This window comes from Schistocerca gregaria, chromosome 6, assembly GCF_023897955.1.
Source record: "Schistocerca gregaria isolate iqSchGreg1 chromosome 6, iqSchGreg1.2, whole genome shotgun sequence".
Lineage (NCBI taxonomy): Eukaryota > Metazoa > Arthropoda > Insecta > Orthoptera > Acrididae > Schistocerca > Schistocerca gregaria.
The window spans coordinates 497,371,204-497,386,364 of NC_064925.1; the positions used below are offsets into that span (position 1 = coordinate 497,371,204).

Genomic DNA, 15,161 nt, shown 5'->3' on the forward strand with positions numbered 1-15,161 from the left:
CCTTGGATTGACCACTACAGGAGGAGGCCATTACTAGTTTCGAGTCTGAGACCGTCAGATGGTAGCGTCTACTTCTTTGCATTTTAGGATGCAAATATAGAATTTGCTATGTTTTGTGGTCTATAGCTTACAAAAGGTTTTACATTTGCCGCCTACAATGTGACAAAGTTTTTATTATTACGTAAGTTTACACTTGTATACGCCCTATACATTGTACTTACTGATGTACGTAATATGACTACAGAGCGTTTAGCAGGATAAAATTATATACAATTTAAATTTATATAGTTTTACATTTGCGTTCTAAAATATATCGAATGTCCACGCTACCATCTGACTGTCTCAAGCCCGAGCCTAGTAATTGTACAATGAAATCATTTCTGAAAGGCTTGTCGCTGGTTGCTACAGTGTAATTTAAAAAATCTACATCTACATCCATACTCCGCAAGCCACCTGACGGTGTGTGGCGGAGGGTACCTTGAGTACCTCTATCGGTTCTCCCTTCTGTTCGAGTCTCTTATTGCTCGTGGGAAGGAAGATTGTCTGTATGCTTCTGTGTGGGCTCTAATCTCTGATTTTATGCTCATGGTCTCTTCGCGAGATATACGTAGGAGGGAGCAATATACTGCTTGACGACTCTGAAGGTATGTTCTCGAAACTTTAACAAAAGCCCGTACCGAGCTACTGAGCGTCTCTTCTGCACAGTCCTCCACTGGAGTTTATCATCTCCGTAACGCTTTCGCGATTACTAAATGATCCTGTAACGAAGCGCGCTGCTCTCCGTTGGATCTTCTCTACTTCCATGAACTCCCACACTGCTGAGCAGTATTCAAGCAGTGGGCGAACAAGCGTACTGTAACCTACTTACTTTGTTTTCGTATTGCATTTCCTTAGGATTCTTCCAACGAATCTCTCTGGCATCTGCTTTACCCACGATCAACTTTATATGATCATTCCATTTTAAATCACTTCTAATGCCTACTCCAAGATAATTTATGGAATTAACTGCTTCCATTTGCTGACCTGCTATAATGTAGCTAAGTGATAAGGGATCTTTCTATGTACTCGCAGCACATTACACTTGTCGACATTGAGATTCAATTGCCATTCCCTACACCATGCGTCAATTCGCTGCAGATCCTCCTGCATTTCATTTCAGTGCAATTTTCCATTGTTACAGCCTCTCGATATACCACAGCATCATCTGCAAAAAGCCTCAGTGAACTTCCGTTATCACTAACAAGGTCATTTATGTATATTGTGAATAACAACGGTCCTGCGACACACCTGAAATCACCCTTACTTCGGAAGACTTTTCTCCATTGAGAATGACATGCTGCGTTCTATTTTTTAGGAACTCTACAATCCAATCACACAATTTGTCTGATAGTCTATATGCTCTTTGTTCATTAAACGACTGTGGGGAACTGTATCGAACGCCTTGCGGATGTCAAGAAACACGGCATCTACCTGGAAACTCTTGTCTATGGCCTTCTGAGTCTCGTGGACGAATAGCGCGAGCTAGGTTTCACACGACCGTCTTTTTCGAAACCCGTGCTGATTCCCACAGACAATGACACTAGGCTCCAGTTGTAACTGGAAATATCTACGGTGACATTTTTGCTAAGTCTACACTAACTATAAGCCACAGAGCAACAGCATAACGGATGACTGGCTACTGATCAGCGCCCGTACCTTCTGAGGTGCGGCTTCCTGCGTAGCGGCTGCAGCCGTCTCTGAAGCTGGCGGAGTAGTGGATTCAGGAGCAGGGGCAGGGGTTTCTGTCGGTGAAGCCTCGGCCACGGGAGCAGACTCCGGGCCGGGGATCACTTCTGCAACGGGAGCAGCAGCGGGAGCGGATTCGGGAGCGACCGCAACTGGGGGTGTAGGTTCTGGACCAGCTGCAGGTGCAGGTGTGGCTGTGGGAGCGGGTGCAGGTTCGGCCGCGACTGCAGCCGGCGGTGCGGATTCAGGTGTAGGTGTAGATTCGGAAACGGCTGGAGCGGGTTCAGGGGCAGGCGCTGGGGGCTGGACGGGCTCGGGCTTGGCGGGGGCGGCTGCGGCGGCGGCAGCCTGCTCGGCAGGGGTGTCGGCGGCGGGGGCGGCCGCGGACGACATGGCGGCTCGCGACAGCACGGCTCCCAGGAAGCACGCGGCGACGCCGGCGAGCCCAAGGCACAGCAGCACCAGTACCAGCGACAGCGTGTCCGGGCTGCGAGGGCGGCGATCCCTCTGGTCGGCGGCGGCGGAACTAGGCGCCCGGCACGGCCGCTCGCGCACTTTTATATTTACCCAGTACCCCTCCTCCTCGGCGGCACGGCCTTCGAGGAGCACCACGAACCGAAATACCCCGTCCCCACCCCCAGACCGGCCCACCCTGCCGCGGCATTCCGAGAGGTCGGGACACGGGCTTCCGGAAGCGGCGGCCGCCGCAGCGCCAGGCACAAAGAGCGCCTGCCATTGGTCGCCTGCCGAACGGGCGGATCGCGTTTCACGGTGACATTCCCGGCGCCCGGTCTCCCGTGGGGACACGCCCTCCCTCCGAGCAACGCGCCGCTTATTGTCTGCCGTGTCGTCGTCCGCTCGCAGCGGTACCATCCTCGCCGTTTGTACAGTCAGTAACTGCGAGGCTTCTAGTCCAGATTGTAGGTTCCTTTCAGACTATGCTTATGCAATAGCTCCATACTTACCGCTCGACGAAGATCCTAACCCAAAAACTGCACAAATCACACCAATATTCGAGAAAGGAAATAGGAGCAATCCACTGAACTACAGGTACAGTCGTCGACAAAACGAGCGAGACCCTCGCCTTTTCGTTATGCTGATCCGCACAGTGGATACGGAGATTGTATGAACTGCTAGAACTGTAGATGCCTGTGGTGTGACTAAATAACGCCAGGGATGTCTGCCAACGTGCGTCATAAACTTGTTCGCCGATGTCATGCTTGCATTGAGGTTGATGACCATTAGTTTCAGCAGATTTTGTATTATATCATACTAACGATCATTCATTGTCTCGATGATATTTGCGGTTAACTAATGTAAATAGGAAATGTACACAGTACCGGGATTTTATTCCTCTTATCTCGTAAGCTGTATTCCCCAATCTCAGGTTCCTTGGCACAAGTTGTTCAGTGGAGCATCCTCCATGTCCTGTTTGCTTTTAAGGAAACACCTTGTATATTAACGATTCAAGAGGGAGACTGAGCAGCCGTGTTAGGTTGTTCGCAGATATTGTCTACCTCCTAGTAAAGTCATCAGAAGACCAAAACAAATTGCAAAACTATTTAGAAAAGATATATGTGTGGTGCGAAAACTGGCAATTGACCCTAAATAACGAAAAGTGTGAGGTCATTCACATGATTGCTAAAAGGAATCTGTTGAACTCAGGTTACACAATAAATCAGTCGAATCTGAAGACCGCGAATGACAATTACGAAGAACTTAAATTTGAAGGAAAAACAGAAAATGTTGTAAGGAAGACGAACCCAAGACTACGATTCATTAGCAGGACGGTTACATGATGGAACAGATCTACTAAAGAGACTGTACACTCCACGGTGTAGGATCATTACCAGAAACTAAATAGGGTGAACGTAGTGCCTCGAGCAAGTTCATCGAAGAGCAGCACTTTTGTATTATCGAGGAAGGTGGGGGGGGAGGGGAGGGAGGTCACTGACATGATACAGGACATGGGGTGGACGTCGCTAAAATGCGATTCTCGTTGCGATGGGAACTTCCTCCTCACAATGCGAAAATATTTTCCTGACGCCGACAAAGGAAGAAACGATCATCATAACAGAAGAGAAACTTGAGCTCGCGCGGAAAAATGGATGTGTTCTTTCTCCCTGCGCGCTATTCGAGAGTGGAACAACAGAATTAGTGCGAAGGTGTTTCGATGAACCCTCTGCCAGGCACTTAAATACGATTTGCATAGCAGCCACGCTGATGTAGGTATCATCACATCCCACGCTGTACCGTCCGTCCCTATGCAGTCACTGACGCTACAGTTTCATAATACTGTAACAAAGTGACATCCGGGCAATTTATGTGACACCTACTCGTCACAGCACACTGTTCAGCCGGAACATTATTACCACCGACCTATCGGTATAAATCACCTATCGGTAGAAATCACCTGGCGAGAAATAACTGCCAGTCAAGACACACGCACCGTCTATCTAGTGTGAGCATGCTGTCCGTATGGAGAACTGGAAGGCACGCCATCCTGAGTATGACCGACGGCAGATTGTGATGGCCCAGAGGCTTGGCACGAGCATTCCGGAAATTGCACCAATTGTCGGGCGTTTGAGGAGTGCTGTAGTGTCTTCAACCTGTGGCGAAACCAAGGTGAAACCACGTCTAAACGTTGCGGAGTTGGACGGCCACCCATAAATAGATGTCTGAGGTCGTACGTTGGGCAGTCTAGTAAAACCGGATAGGGAGGGGGTCTAACAGTGGCGGAACTAATGTCAGACAAAGATGTATGTGAACGCTCAGTGCACCGAACGCTCCTAAAGATGGGCTTCCGCAGCCGACGACCCATCGGCGTGCCAATGTTAACGCCGCCAATTGTGAAATTAAGATTAGATACATACTGCGCATAATAAAAGCTCATGGCTAGAGGTATAACGTGGCAAAGCACCAAGATGCACTTCTCAGCCGTTGTCGACAAAAACCAACAGTTAAAAGAAGCCGTTGCGGTGAAATACTCTCTACGATTCACAGGTTCCTACAGTGTCGTGGTGCAGCTATAAGCGCTCGGGTTCGTAATCCAAAGGTCGCCGGATCGAACCTCTCGACATGCAACCTTTTTTTAAGTATTTGTTTTTTGTAATTCAAATGTATGCACATTATATATATATTCCCGCCAATCAGTTGCAACAATTATGCATATAATAAGTTGTTGAAAGTCGTTTGTCGTGGAAAAACTGACAACTTCGAACATCATTATGTTTTCCGCAAACAAAGTTGTATTTCACAAATGTTATAATTGTCTTCGTAATGCTAAGCACGTATAGTTAACGGAAGACGTAGAAACGATATTCCGAAACGAATAAGTATAGCGTAAGTCAAACGTTCGAATTGGAAGAGAGACCCCACGAACACAAATTTGCTGCGGCAGGTATGAAATATAAACTCAGTTACTCGCTCGTTACACTTTAAGGGCAGATGTTGAATGGGCCGAAACGAGCCGCCGCATAACAGCGTAGCTGCCTGCTAACATCGAAAGAAGGTAGATGCGTTCCCTAGCGCAACTTATAACATCGTCGAAAATCAGTGCGGACGTGAAAACTTCGGTACACCCTGTTAAACGGAAAAATGGAGGCTGTACAATTGGAGAGCGATCCGCCTTCAACATGCATAAGCAATTCATTAATAGTAGATTATAGAGATATTAATCTCAATCACAAAAACTAATAATTAAAAAAATTTCATGGTGCGAGATTAGATCCGGCGACCTTCGGATTACGAAACCGAGCGCTTACCGCTGCGCCACGACGCTGTTGAAATTTATTAATCGTAGAGAGCATTTCACCGCAACGGTTTCTTTCAACTGTCGATTTTCTCGACAACGGCTAAGTGCATCTTGGCGCTTTGCCACATTACACCTCCGGCCATGAGCTTTTATTATGCGCAGTATGAATCTAATCTGAATTTCACAATTGGCGGCCTCCCCTTGTGAAATGGACACATGACTAGGCACTGGACGTTGAGCGGAGACAATCTGGAGGGGGGCTCCATTATGCTCTGGGGAACATTCACGTGGGCATCCATGCGTCCAGTGGAGCTTGTCCAAGACACGACGACGACCAAGGAGTATCGTACACTGTTTGCAGACCACTTACACTCCCTTCCCGACGACAGTTGCATTTCTCAACAAGATAACGCTCCGTGCCTCAAAGGCCAGGAGTGAGAGTTGTTCGACGAACACAGTGGCGAGTTCCAACCCTGCCAAAATTCACTGGGCAACTGCCCGACTCCGGAATATCTGGGAGTGACTCTGCGCTCTACACCTTCATAGCACACAGCCTAAACATGAAAAATGTGTGCCAGAAACAACATAACACGCAAACTAACAGATAGTACATGGGGGGGGGGGGGTCACCCATGCACCGCGAGAATTAGCGGCGAGTTACCTTAGTGCTGAAAATGCGTCTTCGGCATAGTACATGTCCAGTCATACCAGAAACCGATGTGGCTCTTAATTAGATCTGTTTCACCATCACGGGTTGTTTAAGACCTACACTGTTCTGCTGGCACAGCCCCTCCTGAAATTAGACGCGAGATACCTGCTAGATGCAAGAAAAGCAAGGCTACGACTTTGCAAGAAAAGCAAGGCTACGACTTTGCAAGAAAAGCAAGGCTACGACTTTGCAAGCACGTCCTTTATACTGTCGTCAGCCAGCACATCAACTCAAATTAAGAAAGAGCTTCTTAGCAGATACTGGAACTCTCACAGGAACATCTAAGCAGATACTGGAACTCTCACAGGAACATCACAGCAAGCAAGCAAGGATCTGAAAGTGGCATGAGAAATTTCAACAGTGAGATACGGACTGTCTCGAAGAAAGAAGTAATTCAGGGAAGTGGACAATATGGAAAGCTCTCAACAGAACATCCTCTACTATCACGATATGCAGACCAAACTGTAGAAGTGAGGTTCTCTTGTGGAGTTTTTTTTTCCAAGTGCAATCCTACGCAGACTACCAACGCTCTGGGACAGTGTCATCTCCAGACACATGCACCGCGAGAAACTGAGGGCGGGACGAAATTCACTCAATGTGCCCTATTTATAGTCAACTGATGTCAACGATCGATTTCCTTATGTCGATTATACTTCTTATACGATACTAAATACAACTAGATAGTCTAGTTATTTTTGAATCCAGACGGACTTTTTTCACCTGTCATCTTTTCGCCTCATCACACGTGGCATTCACAGTCGTCATGTCTTCCACTCTAGTTTGTTCTTCGACTCTTGTCATACGAAAATCAAAGCTGTGTTCCAGAAAGTTTTTTTTTTTACGTCTAGAGGCCTAGAAACTCTTTGCAACAGCAGGGAGCAGTCGACAAGAAAATGCCTTCATTCAACGTTTCCCACAATCTGTGTAATAAGATGTACCATTGATGAAAAGGCCAACCCATTTTACTCAACTAATTTTACGAAAGTATTCGCTTCGACTAACAATGGTATCTGCATTAGTGGGTTAACATCAACGAATGCTTAAGCCCACCACAACACTGAGAACACGGAAATTCAATGTTCCCAAAATGTCTTTCCTCTCCCAGAGGATGTAGATGACAATGAACTATGTTTTTGCAGTAGCTATAGCAGAGTCTTTTTGTTACGCAATCACGGCTTCTCAACCGTATTGACAAACACGACAAATTTGTATTTTCAGCTCAGCATGCTCGGCGGGTAAAAACTTGCCAAGGTTTTTTTTTTCAAAAATGCTCCGTGCGTTTATATTTAAAGCGGGTCCGTTATGCGCAGCCGGCAAACGAGATTTCAGATTTAGAACTGAGTCAGGAGGTGAACTGCGCACCTCCAGCTTTCTGTAGACGCGACAAACGGGAGCATCTGTCGCGGTACCTGGGTCAAAGTAGTCACCACTTCAATCGATACAGTTTTTTTCTTCGCGGTTAACCAAAGGCCAAGAATTTCAAATTCTCTGATTTTGAATTGCATTGATCTGAGATTGCAGATGCGAGCAGGAAATCAGTTTCCTACGTGTGCCTTCTTTCATGTTGCTAGTCATCCTTATTCGCAAACATATCAGGCGTTTTTTATAGCTCCATACACTCCAAACAAAATGTTAACATTTGTGACAAACTATTTTTACCTATCTAGCCGCAATCTTCAGAGTATGCCAAAGAGCAATTTATTATATTTTAAAACTTATGGAGAAAAAGCTAAGTGTAGTTGCTTCTACACACTAGTTCTTTTTGAGAAGATCCTGCAGCAGCACACGTTTGGTTTGAGAGGTGTAAGTTATCGGAATGATCTATTAAGAAGGGTGAGGTATCAACAGTTAAAGGGTAGTTAAATCAATCACACTTGCAAATAAGTTTGTTCAAGTAACTGGAGCACTTTTGCAGTTAGTGCAAAATCCTCCTGAACAACAAGAGCAAAGTGAGTTTGCGATCAAGTTAAAAGAGTTGAAAATTATTTGCTGCAGGGCACAACTTTTTGCTGCGTCTTTGCACCTAAAGCAAATTGTGCAACCACCATTCTTACTCATCCTGAATAAGGCCGCCTCGACAACGTAGTATCGGGGAGCAACCTGATATCGGCTTGTTTCATCCCAGAAGTAATTGGGTGTCTGGCAGAGGATGTTAACTATAATTCCATTGAATATAGCTTTAGTTGCTAGCTATTATTCTGTCCATCTCAATTATTCGATCAGTGGTTCTATTCCTGGAGGCGCCTTCATTCAAAGGGCGAGAACCTGATAATTCACACGTTTGTTTGGTTCGGGTCATATACCTTTGAGCGTTAACCATAGCAAATCACGGTTTGCACATTTTAGTTTCGTTCAGCATTCTCCAGGCCGAGAAACTTACCTGTGTTCTTAATTTATGACGCTCCTCCCATAGAAAACTCCTCGCAAATTTTAGACTCCCCAGTATTTGCGTCTATTTCGTTGAAGCAGTACCAAATTACACTACTAAGGTACCATTACGATTACTTTTCAGCCGATGGAGCAGCTCAAATTCAGACCACGCCACACACAGCGTTAATGGATCGCGCATGAACGATTTTAAAAATTATAGCCGTCACTTTAAAGCCCTTTCGCATACCAGTTCTTCGGAAATATCACTAATCCTCACAGTGGATTTATGTACGAGGCGATTTGTAAACAGCGGAATTACAAAGATTGGAACATTAATATTGGCAACTATTTATTAATTCATAAATTTTGAGAACATTGTCTATGGACCTCAGCGATGTGGTGCTACACTTTAAATCAACATCGAGATCGCAGTAAGCTTTGTATATTGACCAGTTTCGGCTGATGTTAAAGGCATCGCTCAAGACTCTTCGGGGCCCCTATGAAGGGTGCTGGCGGCTCTTGTTTTTCCGGGATACCACGATCGTACAACAATGTACAGCAGAACCTGTCACTAAACAAACGTTATTACTATCCCGACTGATCATTTTAACATATTGATTTGAAACGAATGCAAAGTGGATACACGTTTGAAAGTTTTGTCCTTCAAAGTAGTCACAAAGTCTGTAACCCGTTGTCTGTGATGTAGAAGTCTTAGGATACCGTTAGCACCACCAGTTGTGGTGATAGTTCAAGCGGAACAGTTTATTGCCCGACGAATCTCAGTTTTGAAGCGAATGCCAAGAAGAGGTTCCCTCATCTTAGGAATACAACTGCAACCACATGGATTGGTGGATGGTACAACTATTCCCAGGCACATCGATAGAACAAATCAGTCACAAACTTGCGCCATGTGCGTCCGAGCAGTCCTGCAAACTAGTGGGCGGGTGCTGCAGAATTTGTCGCCACTTGCTTTTTAAGAAGTTCATTTTTTGGAACAACGCCTGCGACAAACTTTGAGAAAGACGGTAAGATACTGTGGGGCCCGCCCACCATTCTGTAGGGCAATGTTCGGGCGCAGCATACGGCGCACCTTGTGACTGACTCGTAAGATTTAGGATGCATTTCATGGCAATCGTTTCGGAACTCCGATTTCTCTGACAACAGACCGCTCTGCTGGAACTATCAGCGCAACTGGCGCTGCTGAAGGATATTTTACAACTTCCACAGCCTTGACAAGAGGTTACACACGAAGCCGGTGACTACTCTGAAGAACAGTACAACTTTGAAACACATTCCTACTTTGTGTAAGTTCTAAATGAATACAGAATTGGTGAGAAGTCGCTCCTTAGTTTTAAATGTCCACACGTTTTGTAATTATTGCTATTAATAGTCCTGTTACAGGAACCCTGAGAACACCTTGGCCGTCCATAGCACGATCTTACGGTGAACGAGGAGACAGCAGAAAGGTGACTTCACGAGAGCGCGCTTAGATCGCTTCATGCAAGTGTAGAGAGATGTAGTTTTTGTTCACCGACGGTGGTGGTGTTGACGGCCCTCATGAAACACTTTATGCCAAAGCCTTTACGAATTATCACACCAAGCTAAAGATAACTGGATCTGTTGTGGACAAACCACGAAGACGGCGACCTTCGGTGGCGTCATCTCTAAAAAATGTGGTGACACTGAGGGACACCAACACGCGCAGTACTGGGAAATCAACACGCCAGGCAGCTGGCACACGGTACATGGTGTATTAAAGAAGGGCCTGATCTCTAAATCCTGGAAACCCCGTATGTTTAGGTGTTGCCGTTGGAGGATTGATTAATTGAGGGGGTTTATGGGCCCAAACGGCGAGCTCATCAGTCCCGCGATTCCGAAGTTGCGCGCAGAAGAAACAGGCCCCCTAAAAATGGACTGATTCAGTCAGGGAAGTCATAAAACAATGAAGTTAAACACACAGTGAAAGGCATAAAAGGTGAGACCAAATCTAAAAACTGGTAAAGAGCGGCCGGATATCCGGAGCTGGAATCATGAAAGGGAATGGGGTTGAGTATCAGCGTCTCTAGCCAATGTGTCACCCAGTTCATTCCCTGGGATGCCCATATGACTTGGGACCCAGAGAAAGACAACTGAGCAGGCGACACAGCCAGTGGTAGAGAGGTGGTCATGAATAGCAGAGACGAAAGGGTGACGAGAGTATCATCGGTCGATAGCCTACAGGCTGCTCATTGATTCGTAACAAATTAAAACACTGGGGAGGGAGGGCTGAGAAAAAGGACAGCCATGTGAATCTCTAGAAGATCTGCTGTCGACACACTACATGACCCTGGTAATAAATGATGTTCAAAACCAGTAAAATACGTGAAAGCATATTCCATTTATTGTCTTTGGACTATCAGTGTAGAAGCTGGTGGCACTCAGGAACTGTGCAAGGATGGCACGTACAAGACGCCGGAAAACTATAGGGACGACAGATCTTAGGACCCTGGAATAGATCCGTCCTGTCATCTAGGCACCATCCTGAAGGAGGAGGAGGGGGGGAAGAGGAGGAGGAGGAGGAGGGGGGAAGAGGAGGAGGAGGGGGGAAGAGGAGGAGGGGGGGGGAAGAGGAGGAGGAGGAGGGGGGGGGAAGAGGAGGAGGAGGAGGAGGAGGAGGGGGGGGAAGAGGAGGAGGAGGAGGAGGAGGAGGGGGGGGAAGAGGAGGAGGAGGAGGAGGAGGGGGGGGGGGAAGAGGAGGAGGAGGAGGAGGAGGGGGGGGGAAGAGGAGGAGGAGGAGGAGGAGGGGGGGGGGAAGAGGAGGAGGAGGAGGAGGAGGAGGGGGGGGAAGAGGAGGAGGAGGAGGAGGAGGGGGGGGAAGAGGAGGAGGAGGAGGAGGGGGGGGGAAGAGGAGGAGGAGGAGGAGGAGGGGGGGGGAAGAGGAGGAGGAGGAGGAGGAGGGGGGGGGAAGAGGAGGAGGGGGGGGGGAAGAGGAGGAGGAGGGGGGGAAGAGGAGGAGGAGGGGGGGAAGAGGAGGAGGAGGGGGGGAAGAGGAGGAGGAGGGGGGGAAGAGGAGGAGGAGGGGGGGAAGAGGAGGAGGAGGGGGGGAAGAGGAGGAGGAGGGGGGGAAGAGGAGGAGGAGGGGGGGAAGAGGAGGAGGAGGGGGGGAAGAGGAGGAGGAGGGGGGGGAAGAGGAGGAGGGGGGGGAAGAGGAGGAGGAGGGGGGGAAGAGGAGGAGGAGGAGGAGGAGGAGGAGGGGGGGGGGAAGAGGAGGAGGAGGGGGGGAAGAGGAGGAGGAGGAGGAGGAGGAGGGGGGAAGAGGAGGAGGAGGAGGAGGAGGAGGAGGGGGGGAAGAGGAGGAGGAGGAGGAGGAGGGGAAGAGGAGGAGGAGGAGGAGGAGGGGAAGAGGAGGAAGAGGAGGAGGCGAGGAAGAGGAGGAGGAGGAGGAGGGGAAGAGGAGGAGGAGGAGGAGGAGGCGAAGAGGAGGAGGAGGAGGAGGAGGAGGCGAAGAGGAGGAGGAGGAGGAGGAGGAGGCGAAGAGGAGGAGGAGGAGGAGGAGGAGGCGAAGAGGAGGAGGAGGAGGAGGAGGAGGCGAAGCGGAGGCGAAGAGGAGGAGGAGGCGAAGAGGAGGCGAAGAGGAGGAGGAGGCGAAGAGGAGGCGAAGAGGAGGAGGAGGCGAAGAGGAGGCGAAGAGGAGGAGGAGGAGGAGGCGAAGAGGAGGGGAGGAGGAGGAGGAGGAGGAGGAGGAGGCGAAGAGGAGGGGAGGAGGAGGAGGAGGAGGAGGAGGAGGAGGCGAAGAGGAGGAGGAGGAGGAGGAGGAGGAGGAGGCGAAGAGGAGGAGGAGGAGGCGAAGAGGAGGAGGAGGAGGCGAAGAGGAGGAGGAGGAGGAGGAGGAGGAGGAGGCGAAGAGGAGGAGGAGGAGGAGGAGGAGGCGAAGAGGAGGAGGAGGAGGAGGAGGAGGAGGAGGAGGAGGAGGAGGAGGAGGAGGAGGAGGCGAAGAGGAGGAGGAGGAGGAGGAGGAGGAGGAGGCGAAGAGGAGGAGGCGAAGAGGAGGAGGAGGAGGAGGAGGAGGAGGAGGCGAAGAGGAGGAGGAGGAGGAGGAGGAGGAGGAGGAGGAGGAGGAGGCGAAGAGGAGGAGGAGGAGGAGGAGGAGGCGAAGAGGAGGAGGAGGAGGAGGAGGAGGCGAAGAGGAGGAGGAGGAGGAGGAGGAGGCGAAGAGGAGGAGGAGGAGGAGGCGAAGAGGAGGAGGCGAAGAGGAGGAGGAGGAGGAGGAGGCGAAGAGGAGGAGGCGAAGAGGAGGAGGAGGAGGAGGAGGCGAAGAGGAGGAGGAGGAGGCGAAGAGGAGGAGGAGGAGGAGGAGGAGGCGAAGAGGAGGAGGAGGAGGAGGAGGCGAAGAGGAGGAGGAGGAGGAGGCGAAGAGGAGGAGGAGGAGGAGGCGAAGAGGAGGAGGAGGAGGAGGCGAAGAGGAGGAGGAGGAGGAGGCGAAGAGGAGGAGGAGGAGGAGGCGAAGAGGAGGAGGAGGAGGAGGCGAAGAGGAGGAGGAGGAGGAGGAGGCGAAGAGGAGGAGGAGGAGGAGGAGGCGAAGAGGAGGAGGAGGAGGAGGAGGCGAAGAGGAGGAGGAGGAGGAGGAGGCGAAGAGGAGGAGGAGGAGGAGGCGAAGAGGAGGAGGAGGAGGAGGCGAAGAGGAGGAGGAGGAGGAGGCGAAGAGGAGGAGGAGGAGGGGAAGAGGAGGAGGAGGGGAAGAGGAGGAGGAGGGGAAGAGGAGGAGGAGGGGAAGAGGAGGAGGAGGGGAAGAGGAGGAGGAGGGGAAGAGGAGGAGGAGGGGAAGAGGAGGAGGAGGGGAAGAGGAGGAGGAGGGGAAGAGGAGGAGGAGGGGAAGAGGAGGAGGAGGGGAAGAGGAGGAGGAGGGGAAGAGGAGGAGGAGGGGAAGAGGAGGAGGAGGGGAAGAGGAGGAGGAGGGGAAGAGGAGGAGGAGGGGAAGAGGAGGAGGAGGGGAAGAGGAGGAGGGGAGGAAGAGGAGGGGGGAAGAGAAGGGGGGAAGAGAAGGGGGGAAGAGGAGGAGGGGGAAATACATGGAGTGCATTCCAGCGAGTGGAGATGGAGATCCGGACAGAAGAAGTGAGATGCGCATGCCAACTGGCAATTCCACCCGTGGGCAGTTGTCAGGAGATATTCAAAATTGTTCAAATGGCGCTCAGCACTATGGGACTCAACTGCTGTGGTCATCAGTCCCCAAGAACTTAGAACTACTTAAACCTAACCAACCTAAGGACATCACACATATCCATGCCAGAGACAGGATTCAAACCTGCGACCCTAGCAGCCGCGTGGTTCCGGACCGAAGCGCCTGGAACCTCTCTGCCACTCCGGCCGGCGAGAGAAATTCCTCGTTAGCAAAGAGGACAGGGTACACTGGATGGTCAGGGAATTGGCGAATGGCGATTGCTTAAGTTGGCTCCGTCTTATTTTGGAGGGGGAATCCCCCGTCTGTAAGGAGACTCAATGGAACCAGTGCGAATGGCACAAATACCCAGACGCAACCGACAATGGTGAACAGGGTCAAGTATTTGCAGAGTGGAAGGAGCCGCTGCGCCATACACCTAACTGCCATAATCTAGTCTGTGCAAGACCAGAGCACAGTAAAGATGGAGAATAGTAGTAAGGTCTGCACCCTAAGATGTGTGGGCCAGGAGGTGGAGAGCACTAAGCTTTCACATGCACGTAGTTCTTAGGTGGCCAATATGGGTCAGCCACGTCAGCTTTTTATCAAACAGACGACTAGAAAACTGACCTGGTCAGCCGAGTCCCGAATTCAGTTGGTAAGAGCTGATGGTAGGTTTTGTCTGTGACGCAGACACGAAGCGATGGACGCAAGCTGTCAACAAGGTATTGTGCAAGCAGGTGGTGGCTCCATAATGGAATAGACTGGCCTGGCCTCTTGTCCAACCGAACCGATCAACGACTAAACTGTTACGGTTATGGTGTTAGTTATGCTCGTCCACTGGGAGACGATTTGCAGCTGTTCACAGACTTCGTGTTCCCAAAAAGCAATGAAATTTTAAGGACTGACAATGCGCCATGTCATCAGGCCAGGCCGACTGTTTGCGACTGGTTTGAAGAACATTCTGGACAATTCGAGCGAATCATTTGGCCTTCCGGATCGCCCAACATGAATCCCATCTAACATTTATGGGACATGGTAGGGAGGTGCACGAAATCCTTCAGCGGGAATACTGTCGAAATTATGGACGGCTATCTTCATCTACATTTATACCCCGCAAGCTACCCAACGGTGTGTGGCGGAGGGCACTTTACGTGCCACTGTCATTACCTCCCTTTTCTGTTCCAGTCGCGTATGGTTCGCGGGAAGAACGACTGAAAGCCTCCGTGCGCGCTCGAATCTAATTTTACATTCGTGATCTCCTCGGGAGGTATAAGTAGGGGGAAGCAATATATTCGATACCTCATCCAGAAACGCACCTTCTCGAAACCTGGCGAGCAAGCTACACCGCGATGCAGAGCGGCTCTTGCAGAGTCTGCCACTTGTGTTTGCTAAACATCTCTGTAAAGCTATCACGCTTACCAAATAACCCTGTGACGAAACGCGCCGCTCTTCTTTGGATCTTC

The 15,161-nt window shown here is 50.0% G+C and overlaps 1 protein-coding gene across 2 annotated transcripts in view; it reads right to left on the reverse strand.

Annotated features, from left to right (window-relative positions):
- LOC126279030 (calphotin) overlaps nt 1-15,161 on the reverse strand; it is a 151,738-nt gene that overhangs the window by 13,251 nt on the left and 123,326 nt on the right. Inside the window, exon 1 of one of the 2 annotated variants that reach the window (XM_049979422.1) lies at nt 1,696-2,821. The exons of the other annotated variant lie outside the window; for it this stretch is intronic. Within the exon in view, the coding sequence (XP_049835379.1) occupies nt 1,696-2,598 (903 nt within the window). The 5' untranslated portion in view covers nt 2,599-2,821. Of the gene's footprint in view, nt 1-1,695; nt 2,822-15,161 lie in introns of those variants that run through there. 2 annotated transcript variants of the gene reach the window in all.